The sequence below is a fragment of the Mirounga angustirostris genome, unplaced genomic scaffold (assembly GCF_029215605.1).
Source record: "Mirounga angustirostris isolate CCGP_5_RB_7025 unplaced genomic scaffold, mMirAng1.0.hap1 SCAF_4, whole genome shotgun sequence".
NCBI lineage: Eukaryota > Metazoa > Chordata > Mammalia > Carnivora > Phocidae > Mirounga > Mirounga angustirostris.
The window spans coordinates 82,580,055-82,595,811 of NW_026991712.1; the positions used below are offsets into that span (position 1 = coordinate 82,580,055).

Genomic DNA, 15,757 nt, shown 5'->3' on the forward strand with positions numbered 1-15,757 from the left:
AGAGGTGGCTGTGGCTGTAAAAGGGTAGCATGAGGAATTCTTGTGGTGATGGACTGTTCTGTATCCAGACTGTGGTGATGGGCACCTTAGTCTATACATGATAAAATTATATAAAACACACACACAAACTCACAAGTATATGTAAAACTGGTAAAATCTGAATAAGGTCAGTGAATTGTATCCTGGATTCATATCCTGGTTGTGCTATCATAATATAGTTAGGAAAGATGTCATTGTTGGAGGAAAGCAGGCGAAGGGCACAGAAAATCATTCTGTATTGTTTCTTACAACTGCATGAGTTACATGTCAATCTACAGCTATCTCAAAATAAAAAGCTTTCAAAAAAGGCAGAAAGATGTGTGGAAGACAATCACTCAAACGTTTCAAATCAATAAGGAAGTGCACACCCCTCCGCATTATGGATTAATTAGATAATACTCTTCAAATGGGAACAAATGTAAGAAGAAAGGCCTCAAGTAAATAATTACAATTGACACATTAATTTTGTAAACCATTACTTCTCATGTCTGAAAGAGATAAAGATAGACTGAGTGAGATATGCTATACTTAATATCTAACCAAAAGCCAAGATGTGGTTCATAAAAGTACTACTAATTCCTAGATTTCTCAGTAAACCCATTAGAAGAAGGGAAAAGCCAAGCCCGATGTATTCACCTGTTCAGTCAAAATTAACCTAGGATGAACAATCCACTTCTGTGTGTGAGAAATAAAATGGAACTCTGACTGCAATACCTTGTAAACCCAAAGGTACATCCAAACCCTAAGGAAGAGGAGGAGAAGCTGATTTTGCAGAATAATGCAGTGTCTCTTTCTTTTCCCCATCTATTGAGTGCTGACTCTGTCCTGCAGCTGTATGTGCTCCCATGAAGTATCAGATTTATTGTTAGCACAAGCTCAATAGTTGAGGTACTACTATTACACTCACTTATGATAGGGAAATTAAGAGGCTCAGAGAGTTTAGATTAATAATATAGATATCTTAATAAATCCATCATTAAATCTCAGCTATTTACTAAATTTTCATTCTTGGGATTGGGGTTAGAAGGAACTACCTCTATTTAATATTAATACATTTTTCTTTTATTTACTCAGTTACTATAAATATGTAGAAATAAGAAATGTAAACTGAAAGAAAAAGCTTCTGCCAGGCCATAAAGTAAACAAAATAGTGAAATTTTCTTCCTAATACATGTTTATAATAAGTTATATCAAAAGGAATGAGAAAAATGGCACAACGTATTACAAGACACCAAGAAGAGGATCTAATAGACCTGAAAAATAAGAAATTCATCTAAAAGAAAGGAAAAATAAAATCCAAATCTCAATCGGTAGAGAACATGACTCTTGATCTCAGGGTTATCAGTTTGAGCCTCAGGTTGTGCATGGAACCTACTTAAAAAACAAAAGAAAGTAAAACCACTGGAGATGGGCACATTCATATACCGAAGTAATGGATTCATTTTTGACTCTGTGTTTTTGTTTCATTTTGCCTTTGTCCTTTATTCATGGTATAATTGATATACCCTCTATCCCCAAATTATAAGGGACAGTCCAAATAAACTATTTGGTGCTTCTGAGCCAAATAAAAGGTCATATTTCTCCCCTTCATTTTAGGCACAGAGTCACACTTGTTTGACTTGATATTTTCCTATTCCAACTTCCAGAAGATAACTGTCTCTAGTCTGTGCTTGACAATTTGGTCAATTCACTGTAATGAGAAACCTAGACAACAATGTAGAATGACTTCTAGTATATATTAACATGAATAATTAAGAAGACAGTCTGCCACCTCCCTATCAAAATCATAAGATTTTAGGGTATCCTACACAAGATTCATGATTTATAACCTTCAAATTTATGTCCTAGACTCCTTAAAATAGTGCTGTCTCAAGAACGTGATATGGACCTTCACACTGAAAGACTACTTTTTCCCCAAACAAAATCACATTTTATCAGTATTTCTAATTTTGCTGGTTCCTTAATCACTTGCCTTCTTAAATCCTTCCTCCAGCCCAAACAGATCATCTAATGAAGGCCCACACAGATTGGTGAATAAGAACATGGACTACAGAGATAACCTCAAACCTGGGCTTACTCATCTATACCATATATTCATTCGATCTACAGCTTTTTTCTTTTTTTAATTTATTTATCTGAGAGAGGGGGAGAGAGAGAGAGAGAAAGAGAGGGAGAACGAGCAGGGGGAGCAGCAGCCTCCCTGCTGAGTAGGAATTCCAATGTGGGGCTCGATCCCAGGACCCTGGGATCATGACCTGAGTGGAAGGCAGGTGCTTAACCAACTGAGCCACCCAGGTGCCCTGACCTACAGCTTTTTCATCTGGAAAATAAGGAAAGCAAATTGAATCTTAGAGCATTATTTTGCATACTAAATGATTTAATATGTAGTAAGCCCTCAGCATTATACCTACCATATAGTAAACCTTCAAATGTGATACAACAATGACAAGGACAATGTTGAAGGAGGAAAGAAGAAGCTATTTTTCTCCAATTATTATTAGGAATTTATGGTCCAAATTAAAGTTTGTCCAACTCTTCCTCTCATCTTGATGATATTTACAATATTGCAAGCCTATAAAGTCAACAAAATTCAGGACAGATACCATACTGGACACATAAAGTCCAATCTGGGGTGTTTGTTTATTCCTTAATGTAATATCAAGAGCAAATTGGTAGAGGAGTGAAAAAATTATTTTTATGAGGCAGAAAGTGATCCCACTGAAAGAGCATGACACTGGCAGTCAGGTGGCTAGGGTTCTAGCCCTGTTTCTTCCGTTAATCTGAATAATAGAGCAAGTCATTTCCCTCTTCTAGGCCACATACTCTCTCCATCCCCCAAAAAGGAGCTGATACTATAAGATTTTTAAGAACCCTCAAGAATTAACATTCTACCTTTTTGTTAGGGAAAGGAAAAAAGGCTGTGGCATGAACACTAATGTAGCATATAGATGGCACTTCCAATGTTCAGCCTTTTAAGTGTACAGTGGCCAGACTCCAAGGAAAAGCTAAGTATCCCAGTTACTGTTTGCCATCCTCTTCTTGTCCTCCATTCTTCCCATCTTGTTTTTACCATTTTGTGGCTTATGACCCCATCCCAACCTCTCAATATAAAGCTAGTCTATATCACTAAGAAATAAAAGTTGCCGTACTGAAACTTAATAACTTAAATATTTATATCCACTCAAAAAGAAATCCAAGCTTACTATTCTCTTATATGATTACTTCAAAGGAAGGGAGGCAAAAGCAGAACAGGAACAAAGAGAAATAGATGGCAAAGCCTTGTTTTTCTGGTTCAAGCAGAACAAAAGAAATTTTAAATGCATAGAATCCCAAACTAAATTGAAAATGACACAAAGCTAAACAGAACTAGTTAGAGGTGGAGGTGAATAGATTATAGGAGAAAGTGATCTCTCAAGGACATTCATATTTGAGAGGTTAAGTATGTATATATAAGTATTTATAAATAGGAGAACATGAAAGATCACTAAAATGAGATAATATATTATTAAACCATAAATGGTACTTGTTAATTTTTATTAAATAAGTCTTAATAGAAAAAGATCACAAGTTAATCATAGGGCTAGTATAGTGCTATTTATTATATTCTACTTCAACACTGATTAGTTCCAGGACGGATACATGTCTCAGCAGATCAATGAAAATCACTTCAGAATTTCTGGTAAAATACTGAAAAAGAAAGCCTTCTTTTTATCGGACTTGTAGCTGTAAGTTACCACATGGAAAAGACCTAACAACCTTTTCAGACCAATATACCTGAAGCATGAAATCTTCTCCCTGTGGCTTTCAATTATAAGCACTATTAAATTCTTTTTTGTGCTTAAGCCAGAGTATTACTGACTTCCCTGAGTAATACAACTTGTCAACCTTTATATATGCTTGGCTTTCTGACTAATCAAATGAGTTGTAAAGATGATTATTTAATATAATCCTTGTTTTAAAAAAATGACAAGATACAAAGTAATAAATGTAACAACAGGCTGATCCATAGCACCGTGTAACAAAAAAAGTATTCTTGGGTCATCCTGATATGTATTATAATACTCTAATACAAGAATGTGAAAGAGAAAAGACAGATGCTAAAAGATAGCTGGAAAGGATTTTATTTTATTTTATATTTTATTTTATTTTTTAATTTTATATTTTATTTTTTATTATTTTATTTTATTTTATTTATTTTTTATTTTACTTTATTTAATTTTAATTTTATTTTATTAAGATTTATATATTTGAGAGAGAGACAAACAAATGAGTGGAGAAGAGGGAGAGAATATCCAAGCAGACTCCTGCTGAGCATGGAGTCCTATGTGGGACTTGATCTCATGACCCATAAGATCAGGACCTGAGACAAAACCAAGAGTCAGGCACTTAACTGACTGAGCCACCCAGGCACCCCTATTTTATTTTTAAGATTTTAAAATTTTAAGTAATCTCTACACCTAACCTGGGGCTCAAACTCACAACTCTGAGATCAAGAGTCAGATGCTCCATCAACTGAGACATCCAGGTGCCAGCTGAGAAGTATTTTAAAGATAATAAATGAGATCAGACTTAAAAAAAGTCTTCCAGAGAAATGTGCAAGAGTTGACAACATACTAGTTCAGTATTCTACCTAGCACTCTTGTTCTATTTTGCATGCTAACATTTGCCAAAATAACCTGTGAGCCATTCCAAGGATCCCCCTGGAGAGAAAACTATTAATAGATTTGGAATAGACACCATGTTCACCCACTTCTTCCCCACCTCCTGATGGAGAGACCACTCAGGAAGAAACCATGAAAAAGAACACAGTCTCACAGGAAAGGAAGCTTTTCTAGGTATATGAAATATTTTTAAGATCAAACAGTTTGTTAAGAAACAAGAGTTTCCAGTCACTTGCTTGTAGTAGCAACTTTCAAACTACATCTTGCAACTCATTAGAAGGAACCTACATCAATTTAGTGAGACTAGGATTATGGTAAAAATAAAAGAGAATGAAGAGTATATCAAACCTAGTAAGGTTAGTGCTGTTTATAAAATGTTTCAGGGGTGTGCGTGTGTGTGTGTGTTTGTGTGTGTGTGTGCATGTAAGTCATGTGTGCACTGGGAGAAGATACAAGATGTATTTCTTACTAGGGGTCGCAGTCACAAAAGTCTGAAAGCTACTGGCTTTCAGATACAGCAAAAGATACAACAAAAGAAAGGCCTAATACAGAACCCTCCAAGTAAGATCAATAATAAGTCTTCTATTGAACTGTGAGAAGTTCTATGGGGAGGGATCAGTAGACCTTGTAAGAACGGACTCATCTTTCAGAAAAATTTCTGAGACCTAAAGGACACCTGGAGAAAAAGAAAACATCATGAAAATAGTAATGATCAAATAACATACTTTCAATTGGCACATTCTTTACCCACAGTCTCAGATGTCAGTGCAGGCCTTACCTGAAAGTGTCTTTTGGTAAGAAACACACTGATGTCTCCACAAAGAAATGGCAGATCTCTCTCGATTCTGCAGGCCATTTAGTCTTTCTGCTAGCCCGCCTCTGTTTAATGAATTATAATGTATTAAGTTAGTTAAAAGAAACGCTTCAAAATAGTTGGAACATTTATATTTTATACTCTCCAACCAGAGACAAATAGATAAAACATACAAATCCTAACTTACTTGGCATTACATCGTCTTCCTAGAGGCCCAATCCTCCTAGATCAGTAATCTTTTTAAAGATTTCTTGGAAGCTCAGTTTCTGGATTCTTAGAAATACAAGCTACTTTCAGATCGATTTGACTTCCTTTCTATTCTTTCCTAGTTTATTTATCCCATAAACATATACGGATCACTTCTTTCCTGTTCTACCTAGCAAAGTGCTAGATGCCAGGAATGCAAAGAAGGCAATGAGCCATGCCATGGGGGAGCCTTACAATGTGACAAAACATATAAATTAAAGTGTGGTCAGAATTGTAGTCAAGAATAAAACCTGCAAATTGCTGATAGGCAGAACATTAAATAAGAAAATTTGGGTATGGGCTTATTATTTGGACCACAGAGACAATTGAGTATTAATCACAAGCACACAGCAAGGATACCAACATTATAAAAATAAAAAAAACTTCCAAGTATGGCAAGAAGATGATTCATAAAAATGGACATACTTCATAAAAACCCTTCCCCATCAGTGAATAATATATATATTATACCATTATATATTACTACACTAATATATCAATTATATTATTATACTATTTATATATTATATATAATATACATTATATATAATTACATATTATATAATTACATTGTTATATATATGATATAATAAATATAATAAGTATATTTTATATTAACATAATATAATGCTTATATTAACATATTAAATCATATATAATATGTATATTCATTTATATGTATATTATAAATACATATGAACATATATAAATATTTTTGATTCAGTAAACTACCTAGGGTCAGAGAAGTCAGCAGCTCCTAACACATCTGTGCTCTCAAGAAAAGTCAGGTTCAGTTGTTAACCACCATATGACCACATGCTACATAATTTATCAATATATTATCTCATACAATTATGTACCAGCTCACTGATTGTTTCAGTACACAGATAACATACTGAAGATAGATAAAAGAGATCATTTTATTCTAATAATATACCTTTATAAAGAAAGAACAAATATCAATAATTACCAAATAGATGAAAAAAACAGAGCTTAGAGAGAGGTTAAGGAAATTCTCCAATATTACATAACTAGCCAGATGATGAAATAAGTTGTTGAAACCAGAAAAGACTTATCATAGTGCCCAGCATTTAAACCTTCAAGAAATAGTCATTGGTGTTACTGATTTTGTTATGATTTTTACTTGCACCTTATGCTCTTTCCACTGAAATGACTGAAAGGTCTTATTTTTATACATATTATGTATATTATCATACTACCTACTTTGTTTTTCTTTTTCTTTTTTTTTTAAAGATTTTATTTATTTTTTAACAGAGAGAGAAACAGCGAGAGAGGGAACACAAGCAGGGAGAGTGGGAGAGGGAGAAGTAGGCTTCCTGCTGAGCAGGGAGCCCGATGTGGGACTCAATCCCAGGACCCTGGGATCATGACCTGAGCCGAAGGCAGATGCTTAAGACTGAGCCACCCAGGCGCCCCCCTACTTTGTTTTTCTATAGACACTTGTTTTTCAATGGCACTATTATTTCTAAATGTGTAGTATATAAATATATATATATAATTCTCATAATCACAAATATGCCAAAGAACCTCTACTTTATAAAAATGTCTATCTCTACTTAATATATGTGTAAGCTCCGCTTCATAGCCTTCTGTTTACAGAAAGTAACTCATTTATATTCCTTCTCTAAACATTATAAAAGTAGGTACTATTGTCATCTTCATTTTACACATGATAAACTGAGGCACTGAGAAATTAAACACCTATGCAAGGTGAGACATGTAATAAGTGGCACACCTGGATGCACACCCAGGCAGTCTGGCTCCAGAGTTCATAAGCTTAGCTTCAATGATATATCAACTGCCTCTTAGAGAGTACTACTTAAAAAGAAACTCATAATAAATACAGAAAAAAAGCAAAACACTGTATTTTTTGTTCAATGATCTAGACAGTTATTTGTCAAATGTTGGTTTTTCAATCCTATGACTACGAAGAAAAGAAAAAAGAAAAAAAGAAAAAAATGCAATCTGAAAGGCCACATCCCCAAGTAAACTGTAGAATCTCACAAGTAAACTGTAGGAATTATAAGATGAAAAGTCAAAAGATAGAGTAAAAATAAATGCAGAACAGTTCTCTGTATGTGGGAATATCTAGAGCCATAAGATAGAATCAGCATTTGAGCTTGCTTTTAGTTATTAGGAACTGTACTGGTGCTTTACAGAATATCTCTGTTCCAATCTGCCCAGAGAAATTCTCATCATATGCAACAAAACTTAGGAATGGAAACACCATGACTTCTATTCAACAATCATAATTCTAGTAAAAAACCTGTACCACATTATTTTTTTTTAAGATTTTATTTATTAATTAGAGAGAGAGAGAGTGCAAGCGAGAGAACACAAGCAGGGGGAGCAGCAGAGGGAGAGGGAGAAGCCAACTCCCCACTGAACAGGGAGCCTGACCTGGGGCTCGGTCTCAGGAAAGGCAACTGCTTAACTGACTGAGCCACTCAGGCACCCCCACACCACATTATTTAAAAAAAAAAAAAAGTCATGCAGGCAGTTCAGTAAGGCTCTGTTTATATACATACAAATTAACTTTTTTTTTTTAAGTTCCACTGAAGTATAATTGACAGATATACTAAGATATTTAAAGTGTATATTGTGGGGATTTGATATAAATTGTGAAAGGATTCCTCCCATCTAGTTAATTAACAAACCCATTACCATACATATTTAACTTTTGTGTGTGTGTATGAGAATATTAAAGCTCTACTCTCTTAGCAAATTTCAGTTGTACAATACAATGTTAACAACATTAGTCACTGTGTTTTACTTTTTCTTTTTACACTAATGCCAGATTTTTTTGTTGTTGTTCTTCAATCTGAGAACTATTATAGGTTATCAAAGCTCAAAGGCAGTAGCTATTACTGTATTTTACTTTAAATCCTCAGAACTTATTCATCTTTTACTTTAAATCCTCAGAACTTGTTCATCTTATACCTGGTACCCTTTTACCACATTCTCCATATATACACAACTGGCACTGGCAACCACCTTCTTACTCTCTGTTTTTATGAGTTTGACTTCTTTTTTGTTTTTAGATTCCACTTAATAAGTGATACCATGCAAGTACTTATCTTTCTCTGTCTGGCTTATTTCACTTTGCATAATGCCCTGAAGGTCCACCTATGTTGTCACAAATGGCAGGACTCCCAGCTTTCTCATGACTGTATAATATTCATGTGTGTGTGTGTGTGTGTGTGTGTGTGCGCGCACGTGCGCGCGCGTGCACATCACATCTTCTTATCCATTTATCCACCGGCTGAGATTAGGTTGTTTCCACATATTAACTATTCTGAATAATGCTATGATAAACATGGGAGTACAAATATTTCTTTTGATATCCTGTTTTCATTTCTTATAGATTTACTACTGAACAGTGAACTGGTAGATCATAAGATAGTTCTATATTTAATTTTTTTCTTAAGAAATCGCCATACTGTTTTCTATAGTGGCTGTACCAATTTACATTCCCACCAACAGTGCACATGGTTCCTCTTATCTTCACATCCCCACCAGTACTTGTTATTTCATCTTTTTTCCCCCCTAAAGATTTATTTATTTATTTTACAGAGAGAGAGAGAGAGTGCGCACATGCACGGGAGCAGTGGGAGGAACAGAGGCAGAAGAGCAGACTCCCAATGAGCGCAGAGCCCAAGACAGGGCTTGATCTCATGACCCTGAGATCATGACCTGAACTGAAATCAAGAGTCAGTTGCTCAACAGACTGAGACACGCAGGCTCCCACATCTCTTGTCTTTTGATGATAATCTAACAGGTATGATTGAGATCTCTGCATTTTGTCTTACATTACCTTGATGATTAGTGATGTAGAGCACCTCTTTCATGTACCTGTTGGCCATTTGTATGTCTTCTTGGATAAGTATCTATTCAGTTACTCTGCCCTTTTTTAATTGGATTGTTTGTTTTCTTTGCTGAGTTGTAGGTGTTCATTATGGATTTTGGATATCAATCTTTTAATAGATGTATAATTTGCAAATATTTCCTCCCTTTCAGAAGAATGCCTTTTTCATTGTGTTAATGGTTTTCTTTTTTGGTGTAGAAGCTTTTCAGTTTGGTGTAGTCCCACTTGTTTATTTTTGCTTTGATTTCTTTTGCTTTTGGCATCAAATCCAAAAAATCATTGCCAAGATCTATGTCAAGGAACTTACCCCCAAGTCGTCATCTAAGAGTTTTATGGTTTTGGGTCTTAAATTCAAATCTTTAATACATTTTGAGTCAATTTTTGTGTATTGTATAAGATCATAGTCTAGTTTCATTCTTTTGCATGTGGCTGTCCAGTTTTCCCAGCACCATTTATTGAAGAAACTGTCCTTTCCCCATTGTATATGCTTGGCTCCTTTGTCACAAAGAAATTGACCATATATGCATAGGTTTATTTCCAGACTTTCCATTATGTTCCATTGAAATATGTCTATTTTTATACCAGTACCATACTGTTTTGATTGCTACTGCTTTGTGATATAGATTGAAATCAGGAAATGTGATGCCTCCAGCTTTGTTCTTCTTTCTCCAGATGGTGTTGGCTCTTTAAAGTCTTTTGTGGATCCATGCAAATTTTAAGATTGTTCTATCCCTGTGAAAAATGCAGTTGGAATGTTGATAGGGGTTGCACCGAATCTGTAGATTGCTTTGGGCAGTATTAACATACTAACAATATTAATTCTCCCAATCTATGAACACATTTATTTTTTACTTTCTTGATTTCTTTCATCAGTGTCTTATACTTTTGAGTGTACAGTACTTTTACCTCTTGGGTGAAATTTCTTCCTATGTATATGAGCGATGGGAGGGGCAGAGGGAGAAGGGGAAGGAGAAGCCAACTCCCTGCTGAGCAGTGAGCCTGACCCAAGGTTCAATCCCAGGACCTTGAGATCATGACCTGAGCTGGTCAGATGCTTCACCAACTGAGCCACGTGGGTGCCCCTCTTCCTAGGTATTTTAATATTTTGATGCAATTATAAATGGGATTATTTTCTTAATTTCTCTCTTGGATAGTGTACAGAAATACAACTGATTTCTGTGTATTGATTTTGTATCCTGAAACCACTGAATTCATTTACTAGTTCTAACAGTTTATTGCTGGAGTCTTTAGGGTTTTCTACATATAATATCATGTCATCTATAAATAGAGACAGTTTTATTTTTAACTCTGCAATTTAAATGCCTTTTATTTCTTTTTCTTGCCTAACTGCTTTGGCTAGGACTTCTAGTAATCTGTTGAATAAAAGTGACAAGAGTGGGCATCATTGTCTTGTTCCTCATCTTAGGAGTATCATGTCTGTTGTAGGCTTATTATATGTGCCTTTTTATGTTGAGGTACTTTCTATACTCAAATCATTGGCATTTTTTCTTATGAATTGATGTTGACATTTGTCAAAAGCATTTTCTGCATCTATTGAGATACTCATATGATTTTTCTCCTTCATTTTGTTAATGTGGTATATATATCATGTTGATTGATTTGTGTATGTTGAACCATTCTTGCATCCTTGGAATCAATCCCAATTGATCATGGTGTATGAACCTTTTTTCAATTTGGTTTACTAAAACTTTGTTGGGGATTTTTGTGTCGATGTTGAACAGAGATATTAGTCTGTAATCTTCTTGTGGTGTCTTTCTCTGATGTTAGTATCAGAATAATGCTGGCCTCGTAAAATGACTTTGGAAACATTCCCTCCTCTTTTATTTTTTAAAAGACTTTGAGAAGGATTAGGTAGAATTTGCTAGTGAAGGCATTTGTTTCTGAACTTTTCTTTGTTGGGAGGTTTTTGATTACTGATTCAATATCCTTACAAGTAATTGATCTGTTCAGATTTTCTATTTCTTCCTGCTTCAGTCTTGGTAGGCTATATGTTTCTGGGATTTATCTATTTCTCTTAGGTTGTCCAATTTGTCAGTGTATAATTGTTCACAGTAGTTTCTCATGACCCTTTGTATTTCTGTGGTATCAGTTGTAATGCCTCCTCTTGCATATCTAATTTTATTCATTTGAGTCTTTTTTCATTTCTTGGTATGTCTAGATAAAGATTTATCTATTTTTTAATCTTTTCCAAAAATCGTCTCTTAGTTTCATTGATAGTTTCTATTGTCATTTTAGTCTCTATATCATACACTTCCACCATGATTTTGATTATTTCCTTCCTTCTACTAACTTTGGGCTTAATTTGTTTTTTTATGATTCTTTGAGGTATAGAGTTACATTGTTTACTTCAGGTCTTTTTTTTTTCTCTTACTAAAGGCATTTTTAAAAATTTTTAAATTTAAATTCAATTAGCCAACTTAAAGTACATCATTAGTTTCAGATGTAGTGTTCAATAATTCATCAGTTATGTATAACACCTAGTGATCATCACATCAGATGCCCTCCTTAATACCCATCACCTAATTACCCCATCCCCCTCCAGCAACCCTCCCTTCCAGCAACCCTCAGTTTGTTTCCTATAGTTAAGAGTCTCTCATGGTTTGTCTCCCTCTCTGATGACTTCCCATTCCCCCCCTTCCTCTATTACCTCTGTGCTGTTTCTTATATTCCACATATGAGTGAACCATATAATTGTCTTTCTCTGATTGACTTATTTTGCTCAGCATTATACTCTCCACTTCCATCCATGTTGATGTAAATGGTAAGTATTCATTCATTCTGATGGCTGAGTAATATTCCATTGTACATATATACCACATCTTCTCTTTATCCATTCATCTGTCAATGGACATCTTGGCTCTTTCCACAGTTTAGCTATTGTGGACATTGTTGCTATGAACACTGGGGTGCAGGTGCCCCTTCGGATCACTACATTTGTATCTTTGGGGGTAAATACCCAGTAGGGAAATTGCTGGGTCGTAGGGTAGCTCTATTTTTAATTTCATGAGAAACCTCCATACTGTTTTCCCAAGTGACTGCACCAGTTTGCATTCCCACCAACAGTGTAAGAGGGTTCCTCTTTCTCTACATCCTCGCCAACATTTGTTGTTTCCTGTCTTGTTAATTTTAGCCATTCTGACTGGTGTAAGGTGGTATTTCATTGTGGTTTTGACTTGTATTTCTCTGCTGCTGAATGATGTGGAGCATTTTTTCATGTGTCTGTTGGTCATTTGTATGTCTTCGTTGGAGAAATGTCTGTTCATGTCTTCTGACCATTTCCTGACTGGATTATTTGTTTTGGGGGTTTTGAGTTTGAGAAGTTCTTTATAGATCTTGGATACTAGCCCTTTATCTGATATGTCATTTGCAAATATCTTCTCCCATTAATATAGGCATTTATCTCTATGAACTTCCCTCTTAGAACTGCTTTTGTTGCATGCCATTAGTTCTGGTATATTGTATTTCTATTTCTTTGGAATTGAGATTTTTTTTTTATTCCTCTTGTGATTTCTTTGACCCACTGGAGCATATTTTTTAATCTCCATGTACTTGTGAATTTTCCAGTTTTCTTCCTATAATTGATTTCTAGTTTCAAACCATTGTGGTCAGAAAAGATGGCTATGATTTCAATCTTCTGTGTTGTTAAGACTTGTTTTGTGGTCTAACATACGATCTAGCCTGAAAAATGTTCCAGGTGCTCTTGAGAAGAATGTGTACTTTGCTGTTCTTAGATGTATTGTCCTATAAATGTCTGTTAAGTCCATCTGATGTAATGTCTCTAAGTCAAATGTTTCCTTAATGATTTTATCTGGATGATCTAGCTATAGTTGAAAGTGGGGTGCTGTAGTCCCCTAATATTATTGTATTTCTGCCTTCTTTCATATCTGTTAAATTTGCTTCATATATTTAGGTGCTCCAATGTTAGGTACATAAGCATTTATAATTGTTCTATCCTCTTGATGAACTGATACCCTTGTGATTACATAATGATCATGTTTTTATTAGAGTTTGTGGCTCAAAGTCTGTTCTGTCTAAGTATAGCAACCACTTTGGGTTTCAATTTTCATAGAATATGGTTTTCTATTCTTTCACTTTCAGTCTATGTGCTCCTTTAAGGAATGAATGAGTTTCTTAGAGGCAGCATATAGTTGGCTCTTATTCTTTTAATCATTCAGCCACTCTATGTCCTTTGATTGGAGAATTTAATCCCTTTATATTTATAAGTAATTGCTGAGAGATAAGGACTTACTATTGCCATTTTCTTAATTGTTTTTTGCCTTTTTGTAATACATTTGTTCTTTTCTTCCTTTCTTTGTCTCTTCCATATTAATTTGATGATTTCCTATAATAGTCTGTATTGATTCCTTTCCCTTTATCTATTACAGTTTTTTTTAATAAGATTTTATTTATTTACTTGAGAGAGAGAGAGCACAGAGGAAGAGTGCGAAGGAGAAGTAGACTCTGCACTGAGCAGAGACCCCCAATGTGGGGCTTGATCCCAGGACCCTGAGATCAAGACCCGGGCTGAAGGTAGACACTTAACCAACTGAGCCACCCAGGCACTGCCTATTACAGGTTTTTACTTCGCAGTTACTATGAGGCTTAAGACATCTTATAACAGTCTATTTTAACCTATAACAACTTAAATTCAAATGCAGACTAGAGCTCTATATATTTGTTCTCCCCTGTTACAATGTTTTTGATGTCACAAGTTACATCTTTTTATCTTGTTTAGCCATTAACAAAATTTTTGTATAGATTTTTTAATACTTTTGTTTTTTAATCTTCATACTATAAGTGATTTACCCACCACCATTACATCATTAGAATATTCTGAAATTAACTACATATTTACATTTACCAATGAGATTATACTTTCATGTTTTCCTGTTACTCTTTAGTGTCCTTTTGTTTCAGCTTGAACAAGTCCCTTTAACATTTCTTGCAACACTAGACTAGTGTTGATAAACTCCTTTAGCTTTTGCTGTTGTGTAAAACTCTTAATTTCTCTTTCAGTTCAGAAGGACAACTTTGCTGGGTAGTGTATTTTTGGCTGGCAGCTTTTTTTCTTTTAGCACACTGAATGTATCATGCCACTTCCTACCTGACTGCCAAGTTTCTGCTAAAAAATCCACTGACTAAAAATTCATGGGGGGTTACCTTGTACATAACAAGGTAAATTTTCTCTTGCTGCTTTAAAAATTCTCTTCTTGGGATGTCTGGATTGCTCAGTTGGTTAAGCATCTGCCTTTGGCTCAGGTCATGATCCCAGGGTCCTGGAATCAAGTCCCACATTGGGCTCCTTGCTCAGCAGGGAGCCTGCTTCTCCCTCTGCCTGCTGTTCCCCCTGCCTGTGCTCTCTCTCTCTAATAAATAAATAAAATCTTTAAAAAAAATAAAATAAAAATTCTCTTAACTTTTCATAATTTAATTATGTTTCTTGGTGTGGGTCTCTTGAATTCATCTTATTATAACTCTGTGGACTTCTTGAAACTAGATGCCCATTTCTTTCCCCAGATTAGGGAAGTTTTTAGCCATTATTTCTTCAATAAGCTTTCTGCTCCTTTCTGTCTCTCTTCTTCTGGGATAACTATATTGCAAATATTCATCCACTTGATGGTATCCTTTACGTCCCTTAAGGTATCTCTGGTCTTTTCCATTTTTTTTTTTTCTCTTTTTGTTTCTGTGTTTGGATGAATTCCACTGCCCAATCTTTGAGTTCACTGATCTTTTCTTCTAGCTGATCTAGTCTTTTGAATTTTTCTGTAGTTACTGTATTCTTTTCAGGTCTGTGGTTTCTGTTTGGTACATTCTTTTACTTTCTATCTCCTAAAATTCTCACTTTGTTCATGCATTATTCTCCTGACCATGGTAAACATCTTTATGACTATTATTTTGCACCCTTTGTCAGACAAATCACTTATCTCCATTTCATTAAGGTCTGTTTCTGGAGTTTTTCCTTGTTCTTTTTTTGGAACATGTTCCTGTTTCTTCATTATCCTTGATTCTATGTTTTGGTTTCTATGCATTACGTAAAACAGCCACTCTTCCAGTCTTTATAGAGTGGTCTTGTGTAGGAGATGAACCTTA

The 15,757-nt window shown here is 35.0% G+C and overlaps 1 protein-coding gene across 8 annotated transcripts in view; it reads right to left on the reverse strand.

Annotated features, from left to right (window-relative positions):
• Window positions 1-15,757, reverse strand: part of SPIDR (scaffold protein involved in DNA repair) — a 571,046-nt gene that overhangs the window by 325,676 nt on the left and 229,613 nt on the right. For all 8 annotated transcript variants that reach the window (XM_064588368.1, XM_064588367.1, XM_064588365.1 and 5 more), the window contains one exon: window positions 5,479-5,579. In XM_064588368.1, the coding sequence (XP_064444438.1) occupies window positions 5,479-5,579 (101 nt within the window). The remainder of the gene's footprint in view (window positions 1-5,478; window positions 5,580-15,757) is intronic.